Genomic DNA, 14462 nt, shown 5'->3' on the forward strand with positions numbered 1-14462 from the left:
TTAATCATAAACTGGATTGATCTAAATCCAAAAACAACTAAAGCTGTAATAAGCAGGCTCCTGCACGATTATCAATGACTGCAGAGTTCTCAGGCATCCCTCCTCTTCCCTCCAGACTGTACTGTTTGTGCCAGAGCAAACGGGAATTTGTTACTGCATCAGATTCAGGCCAGCTTCCCACCAGTCTAGTCATGTTGCAGCATTTAGTTTTTTTTTCCGTGGTAGAACAACTCTAAATTCTAAATGGGTGCCTCCCGAATGAGCGCAGGTGTTTGTTTATACAGTCATGAAAACTTTACCTTTCCTTGACTGCTTTTATTAGCCTCCTCTGCAGTTTATTTAAAAACCCTGTTGAGACTGCTGCAGAATGCACTCACAGAATTCATATGAAGGAAACTTTGGATGTTTAATGTACATCCACAGGCATTATCTAGTATATAGTATGTCTCTGTGTGCGATTGCATCTAATCTTGATGTCTGTACATGCTGGCCTAAAAGATAAGACCCTATGTTGCATAAGGATTTAAAGGCTGCAGCTTTCAGATCTTCTCTCTCCTGACTCTTGTCTGTTTTAATGCCATGTGGTTTTAGGCTCCTCCAAACTGTTGATGTATTTCCAAACAGGCCGGATTGAAGGAATAGTTTGATATATTGGGAATTTCACTTAATCGAATTAGATGAGAGGATTGATAGCACTCTCATATCTGTCCTTTGTATGTAAGGCTGCAGCCAGCAGCTGGTTAGCTTAGAATAAAGACTGGATGGCTGTCCAAAAAGGAAAAAAAAATATCAGCTAACCAGCACCTCTAAAGCTTACAAATTAAGTTTGTCCCATTATCTTTTATAGAAATGTTTCCTACAGGAAATGAGATCATTTCCACCACACACATTTTCTCTGTTTAATCTGTTCAAAACTGGGAAAAGTATAAAAATGTTACAGTTGTGGTTATGCGCTGGGCTGGTTCTTGGCTTAAAGGTCTGGCAAATTGTAATTTTTAGACTTACTTTGCACCAGCAGGATATAATGTGTTATTTGGTGAGCTTTTAATTTCAGACCAAGCTAACCAATGTCATCTGTTTCCAGCCTTTATGCTAAAGATAAGCTCAACCAATGCTGGTTGTAAAAGCAAATATCCGTAATTCCCAAAACATTGAAGTGTTCCTATAAAAGAACAGAAGCCCTCTGACCAACTAGTTTCTGTCCACTCCTGTTCTGATAGTTTTAGTAATTAATTATTAACCATAAATGTATCTAGGTATACAGCATGTGCCATGCAAGCTCAATATAACCTGAAATTATAAAGGCTTTCAAACTAGATTTTAACTCTGAGACACTCCACAAGAAGAGGCCTCAAGATTATATAACAACGCAGGTTTTACCTTAAGCTCCCTTGATTTCAGCTAGTACAGTGTTTAAGAAGTGCATGCATACAGGATTATAACAAAAAAAAAAAAAAAAACACATTGAACCTGGAGCCTGAGGGGCCCCTGAGCCTGAGGGCCGTAGGACAGTTGCTTGCTTTGCTAAATGATGTAAGAGGGTTGTGTACAGATCTGTTCATGCCTTGACATTCATGACTCACTCTGCTCTGGTCTTGACCTGAACTCAGCCCATGCAGACAGGGTTGTCCTGACCCCAGCTGGTCTGGACCTGGTCTTGATATTACTTCAGATTCAGCTGAGGGAGTGTTGACTGGCCCTTCAGTGCTCTTGTTCCTTCATTCCTGAGCTCCTATCAGTCAGTCTAAACAGCAGTGAACTCTCTGAACGTCACGTCTGTGCAGTCTTGCTAACGTTCATTCAGATCTCCATCTATCCCTCCATTCGCAGTCTAAGCTCAGCTATGTCTAAGTTACACAACTTACAGTCAACAGCAGAAGGATCTTGTGTGTACGTCCTCCTCAGCCATTGCAGGATACAAGCTTAAATAGAGAGATTCACACTAATCTTGCTAATGCAGTCTTGACAGGTCTAAGCTGTAATGACATAAGATGCGTCTTACCACTATTTCATCTGATATTTCATCTTTCTCAGCAGGCTTATTCCACCACAGACCATCTTCTGATGCATGTCTGCCAAACTCATAGAAGGCACCTGCTTCACTGTGCAAGACATGACATTTCTCCTGTCATCTTCCTTTTTAATCATTGTGCACCTCAGGTGTTCATGTTTTCCTTTGTGATTCGTTTCCCTAATTTGCAGAACATGACAGTCCTGTGGCTTTGCTGTACGTTAGCAATATTTGCCTCCTTCTGCAGTTTCCTGTAACGCAAGGAGGGAAACGCAACAAAAGCAATTACCCCTGAAGGTTGATGTTGTCTGCTGTTATAATTCAAGTCATTATCCCACTGAATTAGCCATATTAACCGTGACATTGTCAGCATCTCTGAACTTTTTTAGCTCAACTGTGACGATCTGTTTGGCTCCCTCTGACATGCAAAAGCAACTTTATTCCATCCGATTCATAAAGATTATGCTTGGAGCATTGCCACGCATGACTTCACTGGCACTATTTAGTCTTCAGATTTAAGTTTGCACAATAAAAAAGGGAAAACAGAGCAGGGAGAGAGCCATATCAGTAATCATCTACTGTAGTTTTATCTGAATTTGTCACGCACTCACCAAAGTTGGCTGGCCGGCCGGCTGGCTGGCTAGCTGCAAGAACAGGATGTTCTGGCAGAGCGAGATAAAACACTGTGCAGGGAAAGGGATCTCCCAAACACTTCCCTTTTGTTCCCACCTGACATGGACCGATGCCAAGAGTTCATTGCATTTTTTTGCTATTGTTCACAATTGAGTTCACAGTGAGACTATGAAATGTTATGTTAATCAGCTCTGCCTGATCAGCAACAAGTACGGAGTACACAGCTGAAACTCATTTCCATCCATTATTATTTAAATGAGTCCACCTTTTCACCTTTAACTTGCTCAAGACAGAAAGCACCATCAGTGACAAACAAGGGAATATTTCAAGTGTCTGTTTATTATGTAGCTATAATATCATTCAAGAAAACATGTGGCAAGCAGATTGAGGAAATACTCAGAAGAGCATCATCACAGCTGCAGTATTAATATGTGTAGTCAAAAGCTTTAGAAGTATTGCTACAGTGAGCAGTAATTAATGCCTTTTGTTTAATTAATGTTTAGTATAGCTCTACATAAGAATCATATGAGGTAAAGACACTGCAAATGTTTGGATCTTAGGTATTTATTGACCCCCGTCATGTTGGCTGTATTGGATATTAGCTGTGAGGGACAGATATGCTTTTAGCAGTGGACATGTTTTCATTTATCGGGTGGCCACAGCTAATTTGAAGTTTCTCAGTGTTGATGTATGCCTTTTTCATGCTTTTAGTTTCTTGTCCTGCACTGTACACCACAGTGCTGTACACTGTATGTAATACATGATATGTCTGCAACATGTGAGAAAACTAGCATGTGGAAGTTTGATAAGGACTGTGTTACATGTGGGTTGTTGTTTCACCGGGCTCCATCAGTGGATATATAGTGAGACATGCATAATTTATACCAGTTCAGCTAGCACTTGCTCAAAATCACCGGTTATTGAACCTGAATGACGTTATTCCAAATTGCCACAGCAGAAAGCCAACAAATGATCAAATCTAAGACCTTATAGTCAGTGCACTAGTCTCCCATGCTGAGACAGCAATTAGATGAGTTAACACAATAATATTAACAACAATAATAAATCACCTCCATTGTCCCAACCCTCATTTTGTCAGTATGAATATTTCTGTAAATAAAACATCACAAAGAAGAAATAACATGGTTACTGGCATCGTGAGCATGGAAATCAAATGACAGGGTGAAAGGTTTTCCAGAGAGCAGCATTCTACAACATTCACACTTACACAAAAAAAAACCTTTGTGAGTACAAAAAGAAAGAAATCCATGACTAAATAACACTGATCTAAAGTTTGTGTTTCCATACATGCATTGGACAGCAGTTCACAGACATGAAACAGTACACGCAGCAGGTGTTGGGTGCAGACGCTCCTTTGCCTTGTCCTTTCAAACAGCGTCTGCAGTAGCTCTCAGAATATATTAGAGGACTTTTAAAAGCATTCTAATTTAAACAGTATTTGGCATATCAACAGCCTTATATTCCTGAGTGACTACGCTTTCACACTATACATCACAAACTGCATGTTAGTACTTTTAGCACGCTTTATTTTAGTAGACACGAGGCTTCAGGACCGACGCACTCCGTGAGCTTATTCACCTCCTCATGCAAAATCAGTCAGGACTCTGACATCACTTCTGTCACATAAAAAAACTTGTAACTCCAGCTTTGAACGTTTACCTTTAAATGTCACATATTTTTGTATGTTTTTATATGTTTGATAATGTATTAGAAATGGTTTTGAATCTTTAGGAGAAAACAAAAAACGTGAATGAAACGAATAAAAATTGTGGTCAAATTAAAGGGATTCCTGAAAAGCTGATGTATTGGAGATACAATGTTCTTGGAAAACAACACTATGATGTCCCTGTAAGCTTGATGATGTCTACTTTTCGGTACATTCTTGCAGCAATGGTATTCACACTAAAATAACAAGGGTGTGTTACAGCAGCTGTTCAACGCTCCCGTAGCCACAGCGTTGCCTGTACTGAGGTCTGGTTGAAGCTGATCTCCAGCCATGTGCAGCTGACTGTAGTCCTCCACCTTGATGAATCAAAAGAGGATGCTAATTGCTCAGTGGTATGTCAGATTGTGTTTGATGGTGTTAGAGACCAGATTCATCCCAGGTGAACACCCTGGATGCCACATCTGTTCCCGCCTGGCACTGTAACACTTGAAAATGAGTCAGTAATCAGTGATAAGTGAGAAGAACTTAGCCTGAGATTTCAGCTTATAAATATAGTTTTGAGCCCACAAACATGAGCTACAGTTCATAAGTCTTAAGTGTTTCAGCCTTCATATTTTTGCTTATTACAGTTTTGATTTTCTTGGTTTTTGTTTAGGAGTCTGATGTGGGCTCGCCCTTGACCTCTGTAGCAGATTCCTGCCCGACAGCCGCATTCAGCAGCCTAAAATCCTCACGCAGAGACAATGCTATATAGAAGGTATGAGGTTTCAGAGTCAGACCATAGTTGTAGTCCAGTTTGGGTGGCCTGGCTGGGTCCACGGTGATGTGACACTGGTGGGAGATCAAGGTGGTGAAAAGGAACAGCTGCATTTTTGACAGCTCCTCGCCGATGCACCGCCGCTTTCCCAGGGAGAAGATGAGCACGCTGCCGGTCAGGTCTTTGTTCAGCGCTCCGTTCTGGTCCAGGAAGCGATCGGGGTCAAAGACCTCTGGATGGGACCACATGGCTGGGTCGTGGTTGATGGACCACTGGTTGATGAAGACGACTGTGTTCTTTGGGACGATGTAGCCCATGATGGAGGTGTCCGTGGTGGTGGAGTGGGGGATGGTGAGCGGCACGAAGCTCGTGTAGCGGAGCACCTCATAGATGAAGGCCATGACATACGGCAGCTGCAGCTGGTCCTCAATGGAGGGGAGTCGGCTGCGGTCCACCACCTTGTCCACCTCCTGCTGGAGACGTACCTGCATCTCAGGATACCTACATTCACAGGTGAGACCTGCATTTAGGTGACAACTACTATTCTTGTTCGTTTTTCACTTTATTTAATGACATAATACATGAGCCATCATCTCAGTGACCAACGTAATTGTCACTTCCTCTGAGAATATGATGCATGGACACATTTATTATACCCATCACTGAACCCTGTGATAAAAAAAAAGTACCCCAGAGGTCAAATTATTTAAGTAAAATCATCTCTTTCTACACAAACAGTGGCTCAAGGCGCTGCATGACACCAGCAGACTGATCAAGGCATCAGCCACAGATTGCATTAAACAATCAAGGAAGATTAGAAAAAGTAAAATCTGCTCCTTGCACTGTAAATTGCTGACTGGGCTCTTCATTCACTTTCACTGGTGTGCAGTTTCAGCTCTTTATGTTATGCTGTCAGTACCTGCCTGAGCTCCCCCACTAGGCTGTTACATAACACAAATGCTACTGAACTTCCTCAAGTCTGTGCAGCTTTAGCAGCAGGATGAGAGCCAACTCTGATTTATTATCTAGTCTTATTTCCCGTCATAATTCACCACTGTCTAAAAAAAAAAAACCAGAGCCTTAAAAAGATCACTATGAAATGAGAGGAAAAGCTGCTTACTTGACAAGGATGAGGATGACCCACTGCAGTGCAGTGGACAGTGTGTCTTGACTTGCTCCAAAAACATCCCCAACACTGGGGGTCACATAGTCCTTCCCTAATGTGAGGCCCGTTTTCTCGCTCAGTTGGTCCAGCGCTATTATAAAAGCATCTGTCATATCCCTGATGGTGCTTGACTGGATTGTTTTTCTGTGTTCAATAACTTTATCCCGAATGAACGTGCCAAACTCCAGGTTGAGCTGCTTGAAGTTGTCGAAAATGGTTTTGATGGGGTTTGGGAAGTACTGGAGCCAGGGCATCACGTCCACTATGCTCCCTGCCCCCACTGTCTGGGTGAACTGGTCGTTCCTGCCCACCACCTGCTGAAACTCCTCGTCCTCGTAGGTGTACCTCTTCCCAAAGCACACCGCGCTCATGATGTTGGCCGTGGACACTACGAGGTATGTCATGGGCTGGAAGTACTGGTGCGTCTTGGTTTTCTTCACAAACAGCCGCAGCAGCTCTCGGACCTCGGAGAGGACGTGTTGCTCAAAAGCCTTTTTTGTTTGTAGGTTCCCGGTGGAAAACATCCGCACGGTGGATTGAGCCACTCTGCGGTGCATCTTCCACCAGTCCGTGATGGTGTTAAACACCAGGCTGTCCCCGTTGGAGATGTACTGGAAGGAGGTGAAGTCGGGTCTGCCGGCAAAGTCCGCCCCCTGCTTAACCAGCGCCTGTTTGATGGAGTCTCCGTTCAGCACCACCACGGTCCGACAGCCGAGTTTAATCTGGAAGACGTTGCCATATTTCTTCGCCAGGCGCGTAAAATACAAGTGCGGTGCTTTGCCAATTTGCGCAGCGTTCCCGATGAGCGGCCAGGCGAACGGACCGGGCGGACAGCGGCTGGACCGGTGGAAGAGCCACCGCCACAGGTGGACGGAGACCAGCAGAGTCACACATGCCACTAACAGAGCTCTAAGAGTCGCTGAGTTACTCCTCTCCAATGTAACATCCATGATGGGGATCCTGCAGGGGGGCTGTGGGAATAACATCAGCATTAAAGGCACATATTGTTTGAAACATTATGGTACAGTAGGGTGAACACTTGTGACATTTAATGTAAAAAACATGAATCGCTTGTGTTCAATCAGGAGCTGATCAGATACCTAGTTATGTCCTAGATTCATCGAGAGACCACCAGCCTTTTCACGATTTATTCAAAATGTTTTCTGATTCAGAAAACTTCAGATCCCGCTTCAAATGTCGTTCTCCATCAGCTGGACGACCAGAGCAGCCTGCAGTTTAACCACCAAAAACACTGGGCTAAAAACTCTCTCCTACACAGCAGATCCAGCGTGCAGAACACCAGCCTGGTGTCAACAGTCATTCACACTGTACAGCCTGTTGAGCATCCACCGTGTGCGTGAGAGAGAGAGAGAGAGAGAGAGAGAGAGAGAGAGAGAGAGAGAGCCCCCTGCTCTCTGTGCAGCCACTCCATGCAGCGCAGCATCACGGCCCGTCAGCGTCTGTGCGCCCAAGCTTTGTTACAGTGGGCAGGTTTGTTGCAAAGGGTGTCACCCCACCCTCCTCCTCCTCCTCCCCCACCCCCACCCCCCACCCCCTTCTAGGTGTACTACAAGAAGACAACAAGCGTTATAATGCGACTTAAATGGGAGCGCTTAAACTCAGATAAATAAAGTTACCTGAGGTGTTTGTGTATTATTTGTAGTAGAATAAGAGAGACTATTCTTTTTACGCGCAGTTATACTTTATATATACTTATTATTAGTAGTAGTTGGTTTAAATTAATTATTTCTTATTATTATTAAGAATAACATTATTATTATTATTATTATTATTATTATTGTTGTTGTTGTTGTTGTTGGTAAAACAAACGTATAATAATAATAGTAGTAGTAATAATAATAATGATAATAATAATATTAGTACAACAACAAGAACTCGTGTACACAATACCAACCGCAATATTTTGGACAGTTTTCGTCATTTTCTATGGATTCGTCAGTGTTAGAAAACAAAATGCGCTCGTGCGTCGCTGCCTCAGAGGAGGTGATACCTGACACAAGAGTTCACACTGTTTACAATAAAGACGGCGCTCAAATCCAGAGCAAACATTCATTTCTAACCTCTGATTTTTTATATTTTTTTTCACAGCGCAGTTTATCAGATTATTCAATAATCAAATTAAAGACAGAATTTACCATTTTTAAACTTTATATTATTTTATTCTATTTGCTTCTATTTTTCGAGCTGTATGATCACGCAGCCGCTGTTGGATCAGTGGAGCCGATGTGTTGCGGATGACAGAAATGAATGAACGCATCCTCGTCCTCGCGTCACGGCCTGTTCGCATAAAGCGTTTGCAGTGTTTCGTCTGACGCCTGGGATGCCGCAGCCTGAAGTCGCTGTAATGAAATTACAAATTGAGGGTGCGCTTTCCAATCAAACCACCAGGAGGAGGCGAGCCCCGTCTTCCCCTCATGAATTCCCCCCCAATAAACAAACATGGTGAACATCAGACCCGTCCTGCAGACCCGCACGGCACTGCACCCTGTATTTCTCTGTGTCTTTCGTATCACAGTACTCACTGTGGGAGGCAGTTTGCGCTTAATCAAGCTTAATCAAGGCAGAAAGATAATGGTGTGTTTGGTTTCGATGCCCCACGGCTGGGTGATAAGAACTGTTTTGTACCGGTCCCTCTCCTCTGTTCACCCGGGCTGTGTGCGCCTCCTCACACACAATCGGGGGTTCAGACCCGCCTCTTCATTTTAGGGATTTATCCTCCATTGTTTCCTGCCTGTGTCACTGTGAATCAGTTTTTGGATCAGTCTGCAGATGATGTTGGGCTCCCTGTCCTCTGTCCTCTGCTCGGGCCTTCCTGCTCGGGTCTGGTTGTGATGGGATTCGGGGATCTCGCTTCAGCACCGCGGACAGCGGCTCAGATAAACCCGCTCAGGTCCTCTGACCCTCAGCTGCTCCTCTCACTGCAGCTCCGACATCTTTTACTTTCAACTGAAACTACCGCAACATTTGATGCTACTGATTTTATATGCCGGGTTTAAAGAAAGGAATTCAAGAGATGAAATATATTTACTTTAAAAAAAAAAAAAAAAAAAAAAAAAAGGAAAGACAGCTACAATAATCTCTGCTTGCAGTATTCTAATTTAGTCTGAACACGCTTTTGTACTTCATAAACTATTTGTATTTCTATAACAATATCATATAAGAAATTATGCTCTTTAAAAGTCACCATGGACTATGTTCAAACACTATATCAGAGGATTATTTCAGCTCGTACAGTAATGAAAAAAATATTTTTATAAAATTAGAGTTTAATATGCTGTGTAGGTCCGTGTTGGACTTTTCTGTGGCCTAATAATCATTCATGTATCTATATAAAATTGTGTTATCATTTGCGTGTTGAAGAATATTGCCAGCAGCAAATCATTTCTAATAATTTAAATCTAAATATATAAGTGAGAAATTACGGACATTATAAATGAAGTTCTAGCCTGTTCTAAAAAATTTTTTTAAAGTTTTAAACTACCAAATATATTCAGGTGAAGTGAAGGTAACGCACACAGACACTTACTGAGTTTGGACCCTCCGGCTGTTGATGAACCTCTCACGAGGTGACAGTGTGTGATCGTGCTTGATTCCAATAGTAAATGGATCCAGGAGGGTGGCGACAAGCTAGTGAGTGAACAACTGGCCCCAGCCTCCTTTACTGGCAGGAACCAATTATCAGACTAAATCCCAGCAGGTCTATGTCGGTGTGTGTGTGTGTGTGTGTGTGTGTGTGTGTGTGTGTGTGTGTGTATATGTGTATATATATATATGTATACATACGTATATACACGTATACGTATATACGTGTATGTATGTATGTGTGTGTGTGTGTGTGTGTATACGTATGTGTATATATATGTGTATATACGTATGTATATATATATATATACATACGTGTATATATATATGTATATATATAATTACTTTGCTCAAATCCTATCACGTGACCTAATAATTACATTTTTCTAAATGTGTAATTAATGAAACTAATATATTATCTATAACTTAGAGTACTTCCACTGACTGAAAACTGCAAATTGAATATGTACTTATCTGATCCACACACACTTCCTCTCTGTCTTTCTAGTGTGTGTGTGTGTGTGTGTGTGTGTGTGTGTGTGTGTGTGTGTGTGGTCAGTGGTTGAATTCAGGAGGTCTTTGATTTAGTTTAACTGTTTTGATTATCACCACTTTACTGTGTGCTTGACTGGCGATAATGAATTCACTCCATTTAATCCTTAACAGCTCTATATCTTCTCTTTGTATTGCTCCTGGGTTCGTTAATTTCCCAATACCTGAAATATTTTATTATTTTTGTTGCAAAAATGAATTGTTAAAGGACAAGCTGAGGGAAATGTTGCTTTGTCTGAGATCCATCCACTGGATTTTTTTTCTCTCTCTCTCTCTCTCTTTCTTCCACAATTGTCAGTATAGTGGGAGACAACCAGTTAGGCTATGCTCAGTGTCAAGTTTCAATCTGGAATACATATAGTGTATTTGCTTGAGGCTGCACATTATTTAAAAATCATTTTTGTTATATTGCATGCATAATCCTGTCTACAGCAGATATCTGTGCCATTCGATGCACTGAGCCAATCACCAGTGAGCTCTGATTTTGTGTGAGACTGAACTATACATGGCCCTTAAACCCACATTCATTTGTGTTTAGATGCTGAGCCTTTTAGGTAATCCCTTCAAAGGTGCAGCGAGGTGAGTTTAGCTCCAGAACAACCCGTAGGCTAGATGCCCCCCCACAGCGGCCTTTGCCATGGGCTCCCGAAGCTCCTCGCTGCAGGCAAGTTCAGTTTCAACACCAGTTTCCCTTCCTGCATGACTGACAGCTCAATTGCTCATCGCGTGTGAGTGAGCATGGAGGTCAGGGAGGAGCTCAGGAAGGTGTGTGCAGGTGATGATTTGCTCAGACAGTAAAGGCACAGTTACATTGTAAAGCTCCAGCAGGGCAGCGATGTTTCCGACAACATTTCTCACATTCAGAGCATAGTTTCACACACAGGAAACCAGAGTAAGCCATATCAGGAAGTTACATCATCTGCAAACAGGACTGATAAATGAAACAGGCCATTACTTTGATTTATGTCTGTAATTAGTGGAAGCATGCACAGGACTGAGGAAGAACTGCACTCTTTTTTACAGCACTTACAGGGCTTATCTTACTCTCTGAATCAATGCTGTGAACTTCTGGAGAAAACAGAGGAACAGAGGGGACTGCCCAAGGCTATTCTGAAGGTGCGGAGCAGTCACGCACATGTGCTTCATCACAGGGGTGACAACTGAAGGGGAAGCCACAGACAACTTCACTAAACACAGGTCTGCCTCTGTGTGCTTTTCAGGGTTAGGCACAGAACAGAGCTGCTAACACTTAGATTTGGTTAAGTGTTTTAACCAGCGAGGTTCATTCAAACGTGCATGCATTCAAACCGCATAGTCACATGTACAGGCTATCAGATGGTAGGAGAAGTTTGTAAATTTGCAAACAGAAGTGATTTAATTTATTGATGAAAATGCAGGTTCAAAACAAAAAGACAAAACACAACTTTTATGTGCTCATTTAACCTGTAATGTAACATTAGAAGCAAGCCTCACCTCCACATGCCTGTAGCAAAAAAGCCCTGATAGACTGTCTGTACGCTGCCAACCCAGCACCAAGCAGCAGGCAGATGAGCCAGATATTTACTTTAATGAGCTGGTGAGGACCAAACCAGAGTTAAAAGGAAACTGAAACTGGCCTTAGTTTCTTTCCAGGTGGCCATCAAAGCGACTCCAAAGAAATGCTAATTGCTCTGTTACTGCTGGCTGTGTGAGAATATTTTTTGCCCACACATTTGCTGTAATGACTTAACTCAGTCAGTATGTCAATGTTGTGTTTACAGATTCTTCCACTTCCACTGAATGGCAAAAAATATAAATAATGCTGCTTTAAAGTTCATTTAAGTTCCCTGAACTAGAAAGGCTAGTATACATTGCTAACTGAGACATTCCTTCATCTTTGACCGTTAATGGCACAAGCACTTCTTTGTTCTGCTGCCCCCACATGGCAACACATCCAAAAACACATGAACAGTGGAGATGAACCATCAGGCATATGACAAGGCTACGTGTATATGAGTTGACACATGCTGCTGTGAGGCATTCAACCTAACTTAAGCCATCACTGTAGCAGTCTGTGCTTCAAGGACGAAGTCCGTCATGAACTGTTTACATTATTTTGTCTACCGCTTGTCCAGTTTTACCATCTGTAATATTTCGCAGACATAACAATATATCCACAAATAGACAAGTGCACACACACTCATGCAGAAATACAGACAGACGCGCACAGACACACACATCAGGACTGTCCGTATGGCCCCATCTTGTTAATTGCTTTCCATTAGAGATGAATCAACCTGCCGCCGTGTGATTGGTCTGCCTACCACTAAACTGTCATCTGGCTTGGCGAAGAATCAGGGAGAGTTGAGCGCTGGGGCAAACTCTTTTACTTTGGTCCAACCGCGAGCGCCTCATTACGACTGAATGACCCCGGTGACTCCAAATGTCAAACTGTCCCACAACAACCCCGCCTCCCCCCGACTCTCACCCCAATATTTCCCAGAAGTCCTCAAATCCTGTATTTCTTTTCTTTACTGATGCTGAAAAAAAAAAACCCAGCCTTCCATGTAAGTTCATGAGAATGATGCTAATGAGTGTTTCAAGTATCCTAATGACCTTGCAGATTAACTGAGCGCTCATTGAGGTACCTCTATCTGCATGGTCTTTTTTTTTTGTCCGGCCAAGTGCTTTGGAGGCCCTTGCCAAAGCGTAGTCAGCAGCCCGTGAAGGCGTCTCCCCTCCATTCTCACACTAAAAGGGCATTTTCCCCCTGAATTCTGAATCGCCGTGCATGTCGGATTTTTTTTGTCTTACTGGAGGAAAAACCTTTTCAGGGGTTTGTGGAATCCAGCTGAACTGTTGGTACTTCTTTAGAAAGAATGGGAGGCTTATTACGTGTTCAGCCGCATGAATGCGCTTTTCAAACCCACGCCAACTAAAAAAACCCTTGCCCGCATCTACCCTTGTAACTGTTGTCATCAGTCATTGTTTTTATTGGCCTAATTGAAGAGACTGACAAGAAGCCCATGGAAAATAAGCAGTGAATAGAGTGTGAATAGCTTTTAATGAAGGCGGAGGTGTTTTGTTTTGTCGGATTACTCAGCAAAAGGAATGAATTGAGGATTATGCGAAAATGAATGTTGCTGACAAGATTGATCAGGACATCAGGTTTAAAAATTGGTGTGGACATACAGTATCTTTGCTCTTTGTGAGTTTTGTACCAAACTCCATCTAACAAATGCCGCTCCGAGCCGTGGTGAGCTTATCAATGGTCGATTCCAGCAGGAAACTTTGAACTGAGTGACCTCTTGGGCACAATTTGCATCTGATGTTATTGTGCACATCCCGTAGGTACATAAATGCAAATTCCATCTCACATACAGAAACCACTGTGCTCACACATATAGAGTGCAGAGTCTCCATGCAGGGGAAAACACAGCACCAAAGGCTGCCACTTCTCCTTCCCCTGCCTGATGAGGCCTAATCTTATCTAGTCTCTGCATGGCGACAGTGTTGCTATTCTAACCCAAAACCGAGTCTGTCATTAAAAGACACTGAAGCTCAGTTGTCTCCCCCCTTGTGTTTATCTCTTTCCTCCTGTGAGAGGTCGAAGGTGAAGCAGTGCTCAAAGGGAAGCTAGGCCTCTCCTCGGCGACCCCCTCCCCAGGCCTGTCTTTGGTGTTTTTACAAGAAAGTAATGATGACGGACAGTCATGCACGATGGGCTGCGGCCTGCAGAGGTGGAAGTCACGCGAGGTGCTGCATCTTGTCTCAGGCAAAGCTCTTTATAGCTTATAGCTCTACTATACCAAGTGAAACAGCTACGTTTGAAGAAAAAGAAAGAAAGGAACAATGATGAGCAAAAAATAGCCCAGCTGAGAACTCAGGGGCAAGGCTGAATGATCTCTGGATGGAGAACTCCTTAGATTACACAACCTGTGTGTCTTGTAGTAAAACAAAGCCTTGCTCTCCCTTGCTAGCAAAAACTTTCAAGAAATGATAAAAAGGTACTTTATCAATGTAATATTGTTCTTCAGTAAAACTGGGGAAGATCACAAGAGACATATTTCATGGG

General features: G+C 42.7%; 1 protein-coding gene across 2 annotated transcripts; it reads right to left on the reverse strand.

Moving 5' to 3' along the window:
• Positions 1–3885: 3885 nt before the first annotated feature.
• On the reverse strand, positions 3886–9896 carry cyp1b1 (cytochrome P450, family 1, subfamily B, polypeptide 1). Of its 2 annotated transcripts, none has more exons than XM_076743261.1 (3): positions 9801–9896; positions 6209–7224; positions 3886–5589 (listed from the first exon to the last, which is right to left on the reverse strand). In XM_076743261.1, exons 2-3 carry the CDS (start codon positions 7201–7203, stop codon positions 4983–4985), a joined length of 1602 nt encoding a protein of 533 aa, XP_076599376.1. In that variant the 5' UTR covers positions 7204–7224; positions 9801–9896; the 3' UTR covers positions 3886–4982. The 2 variants fall into 2 exon arrangements, with proteins under 2 accessions (XP_076599376.1, XP_076599375.1); XM_076743260.1 differs by lacking the exon at positions 9801–9896 and adding an exon at positions 7354–7722.
• Positions 9897–14462: the final 4566 nt, after the last annotated feature.

Source organism: Chaetodon auriga, chromosome 11 (assembly GCF_051107435.1).
Source record: "Chaetodon auriga isolate fChaAug3 chromosome 11, fChaAug3.hap1, whole genome shotgun sequence".
Lineage (NCBI taxonomy): Eukaryota > Metazoa > Chordata > Actinopteri > Chaetodontiformes > Chaetodontidae > Chaetodon > Chaetodon auriga.

Excerpts from the sequence above, each read along its gene's own strand:
- cyp1b1 (XM_076743261.1), bottom strand. The coding sequence starts at position 7,203 with ATGGATGTTACATTGGAGAGGAGTAACTCAGCGACTCTTAGAGCTCTG. Across the intron at positions 5,590-6,208 it reads GTCATCCTCATCCTTGTCAA|GTATCCTGAGATGCAGGTAC; the intron begins GTAAGCAGCTTT and ends CTGTGAATGTAG.